Consider the following 16,507-nt stretch of genomic DNA (forward strand, 5'->3'; position numbering starts at 1 on the left):
AATTTTCCAGGGAAACAATGAAATGTTAAAGGGAAACACAGCAGGAGTTAACATTTCTTGGACATCATGTGTCTACTACCTGCTCGAGGTAGTTCAAGGTTAGGTCATACTACATTCTTTTCAATGGCATTCTATGTTTGTGAAACTGGTTTTTCAGTGGTTGCTGTGATTAAAAAATCAAGTACCTCCTGAAAATCGACGTGAAACCGGAAATATGGTGTCTCATTCCAAGATTTGAAAAGTTGTACAGTATCCAATAGAGGCACACACCTCATCAAGTTAATTTAAAATGAAACAAAAATACTATTTTGTGTTTCTTTTTTGTTGTTATTGTTGTTCGTTTGTTTGAGACGGAGTTTCATTCTTGTTGAACAGGCTGGAGCGCAATGGCTCAATCTCGGCTCACCGCAACCTCCACCTCCCAGGTTCAAGTGATTCTCTCTTGTCTCAACCACCCGAGTAGCTGGGATTACAGACATGCGCAACCATGCCTGGCTAATTTTGTATTTTTAGTAGAGACGGGGTTTCTCCATGTTGGTCAGGTGGGTCTCGAACTCCTGACCTCAGGTGATCTGCCCACTTTGGCCTCCCAAAGTGCTGCAATTACAGGCGTGAGCCACCATGCCTGGCCTGTTTTTCAATTTATATGTATTATTTTTTCAGATGGTTACTAAGTTGTTGGACCATAAATCTTTATTAAGTTAAGACTGAATTATTTAATGAATGGAACTGTTAAATGTTTTATTTTGCATAGAGGCCACATGAAAAATGACTGAAACATGAAGGGCAATATGAACCAAAAATGTTGCAAGTCTCTGTTCTCGTCTTTGCCTTGTCTTTTAAACTTTGTTTACGTTGACTTATTTACGTTAAGCAGAACTCATATTAAGTAGAAGTATTACACTTTGTGAGGCAGGAAATCACTTGTGCCCAGGATTTTGAGATCAGCCTGGACAACATGGTGAAACTCTGTCTCTACAACAAATACAAAACTTAGCCAGGTGTGGTGGTGGTGGTGGTGGGCGCCTGTAGTCCCAGCTACTGTGGGGGCTGAGGCATGAGGATTACTTGAGCCCAGGAGGTTGAGGCTGCAGTGAGCCAAGATCCTGCCACTGCACTCCAGCCTGGGCAACAGAGTGAGAACCTGTCTCCAAAAAAAAAAAAAAGTTAAATTTTTATTATAATGAATTTTGTGTGTTTTCCCTTTAAAGTTTGTGCTTTTGGTGTCTTAACTAAAAATACTTTTCTATCCTATATGTAGATATGATCCTATATTTTCTTCTAAAAGTTTTAGATTTTGAATTTCACATAGGGAGTTTAACCCACCTAAACTTATTTTTTGTGTGAGGTGTAAAGTAGGAATCCAGTTTCCTTAGGAATAATCAATTATTCCAACCACATTTATTTAATATGACAACCCCTCCTTGTTGGCACTTTTAAAGCTGTTATTATTTTAATACCTTACTTTAAAGAAATTGCTGAGAATTTGACAAAACTGATGTCGATGGCTATAACTGCACTTGACAATATCTGTATGGGGGAGGAGGTGAAATCTCTAGACAGTACTCAGAAATGAATGCTCTCATCCCACCCCACCTACATGTAATTCAGGTTAAATATGTGCGTATCCTAGTAGCTGGAACATCTGTTTCTAGCTTGTTGTTTCCCTTGGCTGCTTTTCAATTGGATTTCCTCCATCAGATCCTAGGCTTATCACCACAGCCAGGGTTTGTTAAACATCACCACTGTCCTGCATTAAATAGGAGGGCCGGGACTAAGCTAATAACTCACCTGCCTTTCTGACCGAGTGATGCTCTCCATGGTCACTTACCATTCAGGCTCCTTGGGAGGGTGCTTTTCTTTGTCTGTACCTCTGGGTGGAACTGGTTTTCTTTCCTCTTGTTCCTGCAGTTGCACGTGAAAAGGTGGGTTCATTGTGGCTTCTCTGGGGCAGCTGTGTGATGCTTTGCCACTATCAGAGAGTCAAAGGAACTGCATCTCAACAAACTCACTGCATCCCATCTGTGAGAACTCTAAGCGTGATAAGTGATGATTCTCTTCTGTTTTCCTTTTTCCATCCAGTTTTGTAAGCACATCTGTAAAAAGACCCAACTTTTTAGGAATTGTAGTCATTAAAATCTTATTAGCTTGGTTTTTAAAGCACAGAATTCTATTGTTAAAATGATCGAACTCCGTCTTCATCTACCTCTGATTATTTGCCAACTTGTAATTTTAATTATAATATTTGTGTGCACGTCTTATCTCCTTTGCCAGATTGTAAACTCCTGGATGACAGGTTCTGTGCTTGATGCTTTTTGTGTGTCTTTCCTCCTTCCCAGGTGTGGCACAGTGCTACTTACTGGTTTATTCTAAAGAATGTTACAAAGGAAACAGATGAAGAGATGCATAGGGCAAAGTGTGTGGAAAGGTGATAGAGCTTCCATGCCCCCTCTGGGTGCTCCACCCTCCAGGAACTTCCATGTGTTCAGCCATCTGGAAGCTCTTTCACTGGCATTTATCCAATTTGCTTATAGGTGTGGGTCTATTTCCCAGCTCCTATTCTGTTGCATTGATCTAGTTCTCTAATTTTTGCAGCTTTATATATGTGTTAGTATTAAAATTCCTTATCTAGTTCTTTCTCTTTAAAAATCTTCTTATCTATTCCTGGCCTTTGCTTATTTATCAGTTTGTAAAACTCCAAGAAAATCCTTACTGGAATTGTGATCAATTTGTATGTTACTTATGTGAGGATTGATACCTTTAAAACTGAGTTTTCCTGGGTCTGAATACATACGGCTAACTAGGGAGGTGAAAGATCTCTACAAGGAGAACCACAAAACACTGCTCAAAGAAATCAGAGATAACACACAAAAAATGGAAAAACATTCCATGCTCATGGAAAGGAATCATCAATATCATTAAAACGGCCATACAGCCCAAAGCAATTTACAGATTCAATGCTATTACTATTAAACTACCATTTAGATTCTTCACGGAACTAGAAAAAAACTATTGTAAAATTCATATGGAACCAAAAAAGAGCCTGAATAGCCAAGGTATGAAGACAATAGATCTCTCTATTCAGGTCTTCGGGATTCTTTAAGAATTATTTTCTCCTTAGAGATACATAGGAATGCTCTTGATTTTTATGTTTTAATTTTGTATCCGGCAATCTTGCTGAACTCTATTATTAGTTCTGTTTGTCTGTAGAATTTTTTGAATTTTTGTTTCAGTAATAAGAAAATTTTTATCTCCTTTCCAGATGTTTTACTTTTTGTTTTTTGAAGTCATTGCATTGCATTGCATTGCATTGCATTGGGCCTGTAACAGAGTGCTGAATGGAATAGATCCCAATAGACAATAAGAGATATGTATGCCTTTCTGCTGACTTTGATAAGAATGCTTCAGATGATCCTTATCGGTGAAAAAAAATTTTCTTCTATTCCTGACTTATTACCTTATTATAAATGAGTGTTGAATCTGTTTAATTTTTTTTGCATCTACTGAGATGATCATATAGTTTTTCTCCATTAATATTCTAAAAGAGTTGGTTATTTCATGAATAGATTTTCTGTTATTGAACTCTACTGGTATTCCTTTGACAAAGCTTACTTAATATGGTATAAATTCATACATGTATTATATACACTGTTGAGTTCTGTTTGCTAATATTTCACTTAGGACTTTTGCATCTACATTCATGAATGAGATCTATCTTTAATATTCCCTTCCAGCACTCTCCTTGTTCAGCTGGGTATCAAAGTTATAGAAGGCTCATAAATGAGTTGGGTTACTTTTCCTCTTTTTTCTCTGCAACTTTATATAAAATAAGAATAACAATGGTTTGTGTCCATTGCTGTTCTTGCTTCCAAAGAAATTTCTCCACAGGTTCTAGTCAGTCCTACTTTGGTTAGGTGGGGGAGATTTTTCTTCATTCTTCTGTCCTCACATAGGACTCACGAATGCATTCAAAGGTAGGTTGTCTGCAGATCAAGTGGCTAGAGTGGGCACGCAGTGGTCTGTGCATGAAGGCAACTCATCCTTACAGTTTCTTCACACTTCTTGACCATATGGGTCAATAGGTACTCCTTATTTTCTCATTCATTTATATTATTCTTTCTTCCTGTTGACTGGCTACTATTTTCCTTTAAGATAGAGAAGCATTCAAGTAAGTGTCTCCTGCAATTGTATAAAATCTTCCCTGGTCCCATGGCTCTCTTTCTCATTCTTAAGTAATAAATAGTTCTATTAGTATGTCATGGTAGTTCATTAAGATTGTAGCCTCTGGGATGGGCGCAGTGGCTCACGCCTGTAACCCCAACACTTTGGGAGGACGAGGCAGGCAGATCACCTGAAGTCAGGAGTTTGAGACCAGCCTGGCCAACATGGTGAAACCCCATCTCTACAAAAAATACAAAAATTAGCCGGGCGTGGTGATGTGTGCCTGTAGTCCCAGCTACTTGGGAGGCTGAGGGAGGAGATTTGCTTGAACTGGGGAGGCAGAGGTTGCAATGAGTCGAGATTGCACCTCTGCATTCCAGGCTGGGCAACAGAGCGAGACTCCATCTCAAAAAAAAGAGAGGATTGTGGCCTCTGGAACCAGACTGTTCAGATTTAAATCCCAGCTTAACCAGCTATCAACTATATAACTTTGTATAACTTATTTGTGCTTCAATTTCTTCATCTATAAATGTGAGAAATTTTGTATGGTTGGTATGAGAATTAAACGAATGAATATATGTAAAATGTAATTGTTAAAAAGCAGTGCCAGAAAATTATTAGTAATTATCTATTTAAATACTACTCATTGATTATCCTCTTTATTCTCTGTTCTGTGACTCCTATTACATGAATGCTGAAACTTCTCGATTTACCCTGTATACATCTTAAATGCTTTTTATATGTTTCAAGTATTTTTTCCTTTCAAACTGAACTCTGAGTTCCTCAGAACTTTATTCAACATCACTCACTTACTCTTCAACTGTGTCCTATCTAGAATTTACCCTCACCACAGCATTTTTTATTTCAATGACTATGTTTTCCCCAAGTTTTCCAGTTGTCATTTTTATATTTATCTATTCTTGTTTCTTCCATTTTTACAATTTATTATGCTCAACTAATAGAAATTATATCTTTTTTAAATTTATTTGAACATCCTCAACATTTTATTTCTGTGTGGGAGAAAAATGCAAGAGGTAAGGAGAAGATATCCAAAGTTTTTGCAGCAGTCAAGGGAAATAATACAGTGGCTAGAACTGAAATTAAAGTGACATAGATGGAAAAATTGTACAAATGTGGAGCTGTTTAGGAAATAGGCTAGACTCGGCTCAGTGGTTGATTCCATTTATCTATTAGTGGACAGTGATTTGAGCATAGGGAAGACTGAAAGGTAACACTCTGTGTGCTCCGTTGGGTAAGTAGCCAAATGGTGGTATCATTCACTGCGACAAAGAACATATAACAAGAAACAGGTCTGAAGAAGAGTTTATTTTTATATATGTCTAATTAAAATGCCCAAAGGCAGTAACATGCTTATTTTAAAGCTTATCAGAGTGCCCTATCAAATTTATTTCACCCAGAGTGGATTCCTATTCTAATTACTTTGTAGCTTGTCTTAGCATTAGATTTCTCTAAATGTATTTTGGAATTATAATTTACAGGCTTGGTTAGAGTGTAATTTCCTTTTAGTGGCTTTTTCTTTTTTCTCTCTCCTGCCTCTTTTCTCCCATCTTCTGTCTGTATGCACCCCACCCTTTCTAATACTTTTGCAGTTTTACTTGACCACACTGCAGAGCCTCATTTCAGGACCAGGATTTGTCATGATTGTTTAGAACTGCTGTCTCATGGTGACATTGACAATATACCGGATAAAGTGATGGAGCCAGCAGGTAGGTCGGCTGAGCTCTTGATTAGAAATTGAATTCTTGTCTTGCTAACTTCCCAGGCCTAAAACTCTTCAAGAGTGATTGTGCTAAGTAGGGGGGTGGTGGGGGGTTGTTCTTTCTTTTCTTTTCTTTTCTTTTTTTTTTTAATTTTGAGATGGAGTTTTGGTCTTTTTGCCCAAGCTAGAGTGCAGTGGCGTAATTTCTGCTCACTGCAACCTCCACCTCCCAGGTTCAAGTGATTCTCCTGCCTCAGCCTGCCCAGTAGCTGGGATTACAGGCATGCGCCACCACACCCAGCTAATTTTGTAATTTTAGTAGATACGGGGTTTCGCCATGTTGGCCAGGCTGGTCTCGAACTCCTGACCTCAGGTGATCTGCCCACTTCATTCCTGCTCCTTCAGATGATTTTTATCAGGGAAAATAAATTTTCTTCTATTCCTAGTTTATGACATCTTTCATTATAAACGAGTGTTGAATCTGATATTTTTCTGTATCTTCTGAGATGATCATGTTTTCTATCTATTAATATGCTAATTTGGTTACTCCATGAATAGATTTTCTGTTACTGAGCCGTACTGGCGTTCCTTGGTTACAGTTTACTTAATATGATATAAATTCATACTTATATTAACTGCATTCACTCTTGATGAGTTCTAGGCCTAAGAAGGTCGTAAGACACTAACAAGGCCAGGAGCCTGACAGAGCTCTGCTTAAGTTAAGCACTTCACTTAAGTTCTGCTCAGTATTTTGCAGGGCTGTTTGACTACATTTGAGTGTGGTGCCTTATTTTTTGTATTTTATAATCTAATTTTGTTTACATGTTTATATGTTATATATTACTGTTACACATTTGGAACAAAGTATTTAAGCATAAATTCACTAAGATGTTGTTTTCTTATTTTGAATTTTTAAAATATTACCTTTGTTCTAGATCAGAGATCCATGTGAAAAACTGGCAAGACAATAGTCTAAACTGAGCTCACTGGTATGAGAGCCAGCCTGTTTTCCAGTTTAGTGCTCAGAGGTAAAGGGCACTCTCAGAGAACACCAGTGACAGCTTTGTCTCCAAGCCAGTATCTGTTCTTCTCTCCCCTCAGCGGCATTTGCTTTTACTTCTGCCTTACCATGGGGAGTGACGCTCTGACTTTAGGGGAATTTAGGACTGACTACTCCTCAGGAAACTTGGAAAAGAATTACCATGCATTGCGGAAGGCTTAATGAAAGTAATTTATCTGAGTCACCCATCAAAAGATCACCAATGAAAGTTCAGCCAATAGATTATCTGTGAAGAAACATCTGCAGAAATGGCTTGACACAGATATTCATCTCCACAGGAAGCTTCAGGACTCCTTATAAGAAAATATTTGGGCAAAAGCTCAGGATCACTTTTAGAGAGATGCAAAAGCCACCTTTTTGCCTCATTGCAGCCTTAGTACTGCAGAGTTCTGTCAGTCATAATAGCGTCTAACCAAAATTTCCTGTGTCCTGGAATGGCCCTACCGCTGGAAAATAGCTCCTCACTTCTGAACGTGACCTTTGCCATTTTTGTGTTCAGTGATCTTGATTCTGCGTTTTGGGGCCTGTAGGTACAACAGTGGCCTACACAAAAGAGAGAACACCTCTGCCCTACCCTGGGCTTCTCCTTTTCCTTTATCTCCTGGGTAAATTCTCTCTGGAGTTAAGTCATTCTCCCTTTGTTCAAAAAATGTCATGTGCTGGTAGGAAAAGCAAATATTGAAAACTGCAGAGACCATGCATGCCTGCAAAGTTCCTGGAGATTGTTTGACTGTTCTAAACTGAATTATAAACTAGATCACATTCATTGGAAATAAATTAGCGTGGAGCAGATACTTCTGTTTACTGAAACTAGTTCCTACAGGATTTATCCAATAGTATTCCTACTGAAGCTCAGTGTAACCATGCTTGAGATAATGTCCACATATCCTTGGTAAAGCACGAGATTCATAAATAAAAGCACCTATTCCGCTATAACCCTGATTTGTGACCATATACTGATATTTAGAAAGCAGAATACACTTCTTTGGAAACTCAGAGTCAGATACTTATTTAACATTTTCAAAGTGCACTCATCTTGGTGCTAATCCATCTGACTTTGTCCACCATCATGGTCAGGTAGGATCAACCAAGTTCAGATATTGATCTGTCATAATGTAGGACTTCATAAAGATAATAGGAGGATGAATTCAGATGATTTTAATGGAATTAAATTATTGGAATTGAGAGATGGATACTCTAGAATGAGGATCATATAGTTTACTAAATGCATAAATATATAAAATAAACTACTAGTAATATACAGTGGAGGTCTGATAACCTTTCTGTTGTAGTTCACTAATGAAGAAATGAGAATCCTTAATCAGAGTGGCTAATCTAATGGTCTGTTATTTAGCCAGCCTTCCTAGTTCCATTTTTTACCCTGTGCGGCCAGCAGAGATTTATCCTGCCCTTATTTCAAGGCCTTAGTTTTGTTCTTTAATAATGCAGTTGCCTGGAATTTCTCAGTTGGTTTCTGTGGAGCTTTGCCTTGCTCAGTGTGCTCTGTGGAATGCTGACTGCCTGCTTTTTTGTTAACCCATGAGAGCTGTGAGGCATTGTAGGCCTCTGATTTTCTTTAAGTGAATGAGGTCCCTGACTTGGACACAGAAAGGGAGTCATAATCAGGCAGGAATACTTCTTGATTGTGGTGAATTTTGAAAATATCTCCTTCATAGGGCAGAATCTTTTTCTACCTAAGACTATTAAACATTCTTTAAGCACCTTATTTAAGCATTTCTTATATAAATTCTTATGTTACCCGTAATCATGACAGTCAGCTTATGAACTTATGTAACAGTTCATTGGCATTTCAGGGAGAGAAAAAGTAGTGGCTTGGAGTTTTACTGATGTGAGAGGTATAGGTTTCAACAAATGATCATAGTAAAATAATATCTTATTATCTAATATACATTCAATATTTGTGGTTATTGAAGTCAATGTCAATGTTCTTCTGAGCTAGGAAATAAAAATGAATTGTGTAACAAGGGTCTAGTTGTTTGTAGGAAAGAGTTTACATCACAGAAGTATGAAAACTACGGCTTCATTGAATTGGATGAGTTGAGTTCTCTTTATTCCCTAGCCTCAGAGTGTGAAGCCAACCCTGATCTTACGAAGTGCAGGAAGCAGAATTTTAGAGGGAGTTAATATTCGCTATTGGATGAGTGGGTTACAAAGAGGCTTTGGATTCAGGTTACAAAACTTTTCTCAAGGTCCTACTATGTGCGTTCAGCATAGTACCAGGACTTAGGGTACATCGTGGGCATATGAGGATGCATACATCATTTTGTCCTCACAACAACCCTATACTATAATCTTTTGCCATCCTGAAGATGAGGACAAGGAAATTGAGGCTTGAGAAGGTTAGCAGGATTGTCCAAGATTACTCAGTAAGTAAATGTTAAAAGCAGGATTCAAAACCAGTTCCAGTTTTGATGGTGCTGTCGATGTTGTGATTGTTGATCACACACACACACACACACACACTCACTCTTAAATGTGTTTGAGCTTCTATAGTCATGAGACCCAAGCTGTCCTTGACAGAGCCTTCATTATGAAGGGTAGATCTGAACTCATAGAGCATGAAAACAGGTGAAGAAACCAAGAGAGCCAGAAAGAAAAAAGGTAAATATTTAGTGGGAACCTAAAGTGAAAGTTGGCTAAGAATGGACTCATTGACAAGAGAGACGGACGGATAAACAATTCCCACACTTCTCTTCTTCTTGTGAAGTTAATGTTTGCTACTTATTTAGGGGAATTGTAAGTGACAAGCTCTTTATTGAGTCACAGAATTGTTATCATTTTCTATTATTAAAATCAATGTTATGTCTAATTTGGGGAGGATTGTAATTTATGTGCTAATGTGCAATTTAACTTGTACTGGTATCATTCTCACTTAAATGGTTATTTTAAAAAAGAGACCTTACCAGTATTTTAAAGATTGAGTATACAATGCCTTGAAACTTTCACATGCTGTAATTAAATGTTCACTGTCTTAAGTATCTAATCTTAAGTTTATACATAACAGGAAATACTATAGTTTTAACCATAAGTCATTACAATAAGCTATGTCTTCACTTGTTTTATCTAAGTCTTTCAGTTGTCTAAACTGAATTTTTGAATCAAATTTAATTAACCATAACAAACTCCCTTGATTTTACAATCTGGATATTGAATTGAGAATATGATGAGCTATGTCATTTTCTTTTAGACGTAAGGAACATTGCTTGTTCCTTATATCGAGGCATAATTTTCATTCAAGATGAGTACTCCTGTTTAGAGTACAGGAAGACAGTTCTTTTAAAGGCACTTAGTTGACCTTTCATTGCTAGTATCCAATGAGATTTACTAAGTACTGCTGCATGGCAACGTTCTGGTTGCTACGTGGGGAACGGCATTCAGAATCATCTGGAAATAACATTTTGAATTTAGTTCTCATATATTTTGGAATGCAACTGATTTCTACTTTGTGTCTTTTGAAGTAAGCGCTTCCAGATAAACAGTTAACTTAGTGCTGTGGCAACATATTGATTGATTGGCATCCTTAATTAGCTGGAATTTCTTTTGGGACTATATTTAGTATAGAAGAGAAAGGGAAAAAATAGCAAGCCAAATAAAAAGCCAATATCATTTACCTTTCTTTAATTTCCAGGGAAAGATCAAGGTCACATAGACTTAGCTGAATGTGTTGTATTTCCTGCATTTGCAGTGTCACATAATGATAACTGCTCTTAAAAAGGTGACTGATTTGAACCCCCTCCACAAGAGATATTACAATATCCTATGTCAAAGAAAGATTTTATTTCAGCAATCGATTTTCAGAGTTAATGAGTGTATCACTGAAGATGAATAGTTTAGGATTTTTACTGCAAGGGAGATATTACCAGTTAGGGACCCAGCAGGGAACAGCTGGAACAGTCAAGCTGACGACCTTGCCTACTGTCAAAGGTATGGGTAGGGTTTAGGGAAATTAAGAAAGGTAATTTACTGCCCCTGCCCATTAACAGTGAAGGGTCAGGGGAATAAGGCTACCATCCCTAGGCCTAAAGAATTAAGGGGGAGGAGCAGTTAAACAAAGAGATAGTGCCTCCATTTCCCAAATCTCATGGGAAGCCACAGCAATCCACAGGATGACCTTCTTGAGGTTTAGGGCAGGGAAGAGAAGGGGGCACAGTGGATCTGGAGGGAAAACAGAAGAACTGTAGCACAAGAGAAAAGAACATGAAAAATCAATAAAATCAATCATGGTTGGACTATAGCAAGCCAAGCTCAACTGCAGCTCTGGGTCTTGACTGGAGGAAAGAAGAAAGCTCACATTTATTGAGTGTTCTTTCCATTACTCCTGGTATATAACAAAGCACCCTTAAATTAGTGTAGTAAAACATCCACCCCTTTATTATGCCACAGATCCTGTGGGTCAGAAATTGAGACAGGACACATTGGGTATGCTGTGCCTCTGTTCCACTGTGTTTGGCACTTTGGCTAGGAAGACTCAAATGCCTGGGGGCTAGAACCATCTGAATGCTGTTTTATTCATGTGAGTGGCACCTGAGCCGGTTGATCCAAGGGCTAGGTTCATCTGGGGCTGACTGTTGACCTACATGTGGCCTTTCCAAGGGCGCTGAGTTTCCCCACTGTGGTAGCTGGAGTGTCCCGAGATTGAGACACAGATGCAGCAGATGAAGTTGCTTGGCCTTTTCTAATCTGGCCTCTGAAGTCACACAGCATCACTTCTGCATTTAGTTCAAGGCCAGGGGAATTAGACTCTGTGTCTCAGTGAGGGATGACAAGGTCATGTTGTAGAAGAGCACGCTGAATGGGAGAATATTGTTGCAGCCACCTTTGGAAAATATGAGCTGCCATATGCACACTCACGAAGGCAATATGAACTAATATCATTTTGAAACATTCTGACAATCGTTTCAACAAACCATTTTCTAGGTTAACCATAAAATTATATTAATCAGATCCTTTCATTATCCAGTGTTTCCAATGATTAAACTTTGTCTTCCTTTTATGGAGTATCACTTTTAAAATGTAAGAGATGCTTCCAGGATAAACTAGCTGAGCTTCCTGCCCTCCAACAGCATGAATATCACTGTTCTTATTTTCCTACAGACTAAACCCAGTGATGTGTAGAAGGGAAAGTAGGGACTAGAACTCAGGACGCTTGGATTCTATTTGTTTTCTTTTCTTTTTTTTATTTAACCAGGAATAGATAAGAAATGAATTGATAAATTAAATTTTACCAAATGAACACACAAGCATCAGACTTGAGAAAGAAGCCCTTGGCTATCCTATAATGTCAGGGGGTCGACCTACTGGGTTGGGGCCCTCATTGGAAGATTGGGCTTAGCTTGGTACCTGGCACATACAAGGGCTGTAGCATATAAGAATGCAGTTGCCGAGAGAAGAGTAATGGTCACCAGGACCATTAATGTCAGTGGAGAAACTCTGACACGTAGTTATCCCTTTTCCTTTTGCCCTTGATGACATCTGTCTGGCCTATCCATTCATCTCCCAGCTGGTGCAGTGGATTGACCCATGCCATGTTATTAACTTTCCGAAGGGGATTTTATGTAAGGTTTTGTGCCCTTCTGGAGACAGGGACACTAAGCACACTTACCTTTGCTATTCGTGCACAGATACAAGCCTTTTTGGAATGTTTCCAACCTGTTACAGTCATCTGACAGTCCTTTTCATGTTTTGACATCAAGAATTTGCCAAACCACCCAAGCTTTAATGAAACTTCTAAGCAGCTAAACTTTTTTCCCCCACTCTCCAATGGCAGATGCATGTCAGCTTCTCTGATGTCAATGAGCCGAGTCTCTATTCCACTGACATCTGTTAGTTGAGAAAGCCTGAGTGGTTGAAGGTTTACTTGTCTCTTGAAAACAGAATTTTCTCAAAAAAAAAATTGTTCTTTTTTAAAGGGTTTACTTACTGTTTTGCAACTCCCTCTGACACTTTTTTAAGTGACAAGATGCCATCTGGCATCAGGGGGATTTGGCTGAAGCGAGTCCATGCTGAGGCAGCGCGAGGTGGTGGGTGGTAGGACAGCAGGTTCCAGGTCAGTCCTGCCAGCTGTGTGACTGCGGGAAAGCCCCTCAGTGTCCTTGGCTGTAAAGGGAGGAGGTGACCAGCTCGTTGGATTGCTCGGGGCCTTTCCACTTCTGGAGTTCTGTACACCAGTGAGCCCACACAAGGTCTAGACATCCTGAGAGCTCAGGGTGCCAGCCTTTGTACAGATTGTTCCGCCTTTCAGGGTTCTTAGTCTTTAGTATTCTTACCCAGTGTTTCACATGTCACATGTGAGCACTAGCCCTTTCAAGGGAGATGCTGAGTTGCTTCTTCACTGCCCCTTCACTTCAGTCCATGACAGTCTGGCCACTCCTCTACGTTCCCTTGCTAATGATGTCCTAGTTATCAAAGTCAGTGGTCCTTTCCCTTTCTCAAGCTTTGTGACTTCACTGTGCCTCAGTTTCTTCACCTGTCAGATAATGATAATGATGGTGCTGATCTCATTGGGTTGTTGAGAGGTTTGGGTTATTATACATCATAATAGATAACAGGTAATACATTATTGATATAAATACACATAGTTTAGAACAGTGCCTGGGACAAGGCTTCATTTGCCTATAGACTCTGTGTGAGTCCCTTACTTACATTAACTACCTGGTCTCTGAAAGCAGCAGGATTATCAATCCTTGCTATTAAATCCCTGTATTTTAAAAAACATAACATCTCAAACTTCACGACATTATTTTAAATTGTATTTCAGTCTTTCAGAATTTACTGACCTCAACTAATATAAAGATATCTGTCTCCTCTATCCTTTAATTAAGCTAATAATGTAGCAATTGCCTCATAACACCTGGTGATGATATCTACTTTCATTAGTAGTAGCAGAAGTATTTTGGAGACAGATTCTCGCTCTGTCACCCAGGCTGGAGTGCAGTGGCACGATCTCAGCTCACGACAACCTTCGCCTCCTGGGTTCAAGGGATTCTCCTGCCTCAGCCTCCCAAGTAGCTGAGATGACAGGAGCCCACCAACACATCCAGCTAATTTTTGTATTTTTAGTAGAGATGGGGTTTCACCATTTTGGCCAGGCTGATCTCGAACTTCTGACCTCAAGTGATCCACCTGCCTCTGCCTCCCAAAGTGCTGGGATTACAGGTGTGAGCCACTGCGCCCAACCTACTTTCATTATTTAAATCTCATTTGGTTTTCCACCTGGCATGTGTGGGTTAGTCTCATCTCCATGGCTGGACTGTAATCTATGGAACAGACTTTACCTCCTACCTCTATGATCTACAGTTTTTCCTAGGCAAGCTCTCCTCCTCCTCTTGCCAGCTGCAGCACCAGGGTGAATTGTAAGAGGTCCCTATTCTTCATCCCTCCTTTAAAACCAAGTAACTTTTGAACAACTTTCCCATCAGCCGTCAGCATGATCGTTGACATGGTCAGGTACCTCACCTGACCATGAGCATGTGGGCTCAGGATTCAATATGTGTGAATCTTTCTCTCTGACCCCCAGGTATCCGCCGCCAAACTGCCCATTGCATAAAGAAGGGCCGCGGGATGGTGAAAGCTACATTCTGTGACCCAGAAACACAGCCCAATGGGAGACAGAAGAAGTGCCATGAAAAGGCTTGTCCACCCAGGTAACCATCGTTAACAGCTGGAGCTCTGTGTGTCTGCCTACAGTGATGTCTGACTCAAGAGTGACCTAGTGCTTGCTGATAAAGAAATATTGTGTGGTTTTGTTATTTGGATAAATACAAGAACGCGGTTAGAGTTTTCTGTGGCTATGCTGTTGGAGCCTGTGGCAAGCTGTGAGGACATATTCTCCCAAGAGCAGTATTTTCACAAGGTGATGTGTTCTGTGTTTAATTATTTGGCAAGACTAACTGCCAAAGCATTGGTGAAGAGAATGCTAAGTGGATCACCCAAAAGTAGTTTTACTATAGAGTTGTCTTTTCCAAGGGCTTTACCAGTGCAACGCCAGCCTTCAGACAAAAGGTTGGCACCTTCCGATCACAGTACCCACTTGTACTTCAGGCTGTCCAGAAGAGGGGGCTCAGAGAGCAGGTTTTCCCAATCTTGACATTACTGGCATGTGGGGCTGGCTGACTCTTTGTTGTGGGGGGCTGCCTGTGAATTGCAGGAGGCTTAGCAGCATTGCTGGCCTGTGTTTACTTAGATGCTAGTAGAACTCCCTCCCTCCCAATCCAGGCTATGACAACTAAAAATGTCTGCAGACATTGACAGATATCCACTACGGGGTAAAATCATCCTCAGTTGACAGCCACTGTTATAGAGATATTCAGCAATATTCAGGGTGTTGCTAATCACATTGGTTCAAGAGATTGGGATCCTAGAAGGTAGTTGGGATGTTATTATGCCAGGCTTATGTTTAAAAAAAAGAGAGAGAAAAAAAAGAAAGGAAAAAGAAAAAGGAGGAAGAAGGAGAAGAAGAAAAGAGGGAGAGAAAAAGGGAGAGGAAAGAGGAAGAAAGGAAGGAATATTGGTTGATTTCCAGAAAGTGTCTTCATTCTCTGGCAACCTTAAACAGGGATGTATTTATGTTGCAGAGTCCATCAAGCATTCATCCCAGTTCCAAGCAGACATACTATGAGGCATTTAAACAAGGGGGAGACTCAAATCAAACAGGTGACAGGGTGGATTCTAAAGAAGAGCTAGAATGTGATAAATATCCAAGAACTAGGTTAGAAAGAAGAGTCAGGACAAGACAGTTGAAAAAAGTGATGTCAGTCTCTTAGCAGTCCAAACAGGCAGGACCCAGAGGCCAGGGTATTCTCAGCTCAGAGAGAGAGGTTTATTTTCTCTTCTGTTCTGTGGCTTTTTCTAGGTAGGAGCCGGACCCCACAACTATTGAAGCAGGACAGAAATGTGTCATTGCCTCGCCGTGCTGTAGCTCCTTCCTGTGGTTCTTTTGCCAGGAAGAACTAGAAATGACAAGGGAAGATAAGGCTAGCACTAGGTTTTACATGAAATTGCAGTTATGTTACTTTCTCAGGGAAGAATGAGGCAGGGAAGACAGCCTTTCTTAGAGCTAGTCCATTGCCTACTACTCCACAGAGTTCATGAACTGTGAGAGTTTTGACCGCTGAGAATGTTAATTAGGCACAATATAATACATACAGGTATAATTTCTGAAAATGCACTCTCAAGTGCATTAGGATATAATAAGCTAAGTAGAACTGCATGAAACATTCAGATATAATGAAGACTGGATAACTTACAAAGAAAAAGAGGTTTAATGGACTCACAGTTTTATGTGGTTAGGGAGGCCTCACAATCGTGGCAGAAGGGGAAAGGCATGTCTTATGTGGCTACAGACAAGAGAGAATGAGAGCCAAGTGAAAGGGTTTTGCCCTAATAAAGCCATCAAATCTCATGAGACTTATTCACTAGCATGAGAACAGTATGGGGCAATCCGCCCCTGTGATTCAATTATCTCCCACCAGGTCCCTCCCACAACACGTGGGAATTATGGGACCTACAATTCAAGCTGAGATTTGAGTGGGGACACAGCCAAGCCA

At 39.8% G+C, this 16,507-nt stretch overlaps 1 protein-coding gene across 2 annotated transcripts in view; it reads left to right on the forward strand.

The window, feature by feature from the left end:
- The window catches only part of ADAMTS12 (ADAM metallopeptidase with thrombospondin type 1 motif 12), a 371,361-nt gene that overhangs the window by 284,316 nt on the left and 70,538 nt on the right, over positions 1–16,507 (forward strand). For both annotated transcript variants that reach the window (XM_016953471.3, XM_016953472.4), the window contains exon 17: positions 14,479–14,605. In XM_016953471.3, the coding sequence (XP_016808960.3) occupies positions 14,479–14,605 (127 nt within the window). The remainder of the gene's footprint in view (positions 1–14,478; positions 14,606–16,507) is intronic.

The sequence above is a fragment of the Pan troglodytes genome, chromosome 4, assembly GCF_028858775.2.
Source record: "Pan troglodytes isolate AG18354 chromosome 4, NHGRI_mPanTro3-v2.0_pri, whole genome shotgun sequence".
Lineage (NCBI taxonomy): Eukaryota > Metazoa > Chordata > Mammalia > Primates > Hominidae > Pan > Pan troglodytes.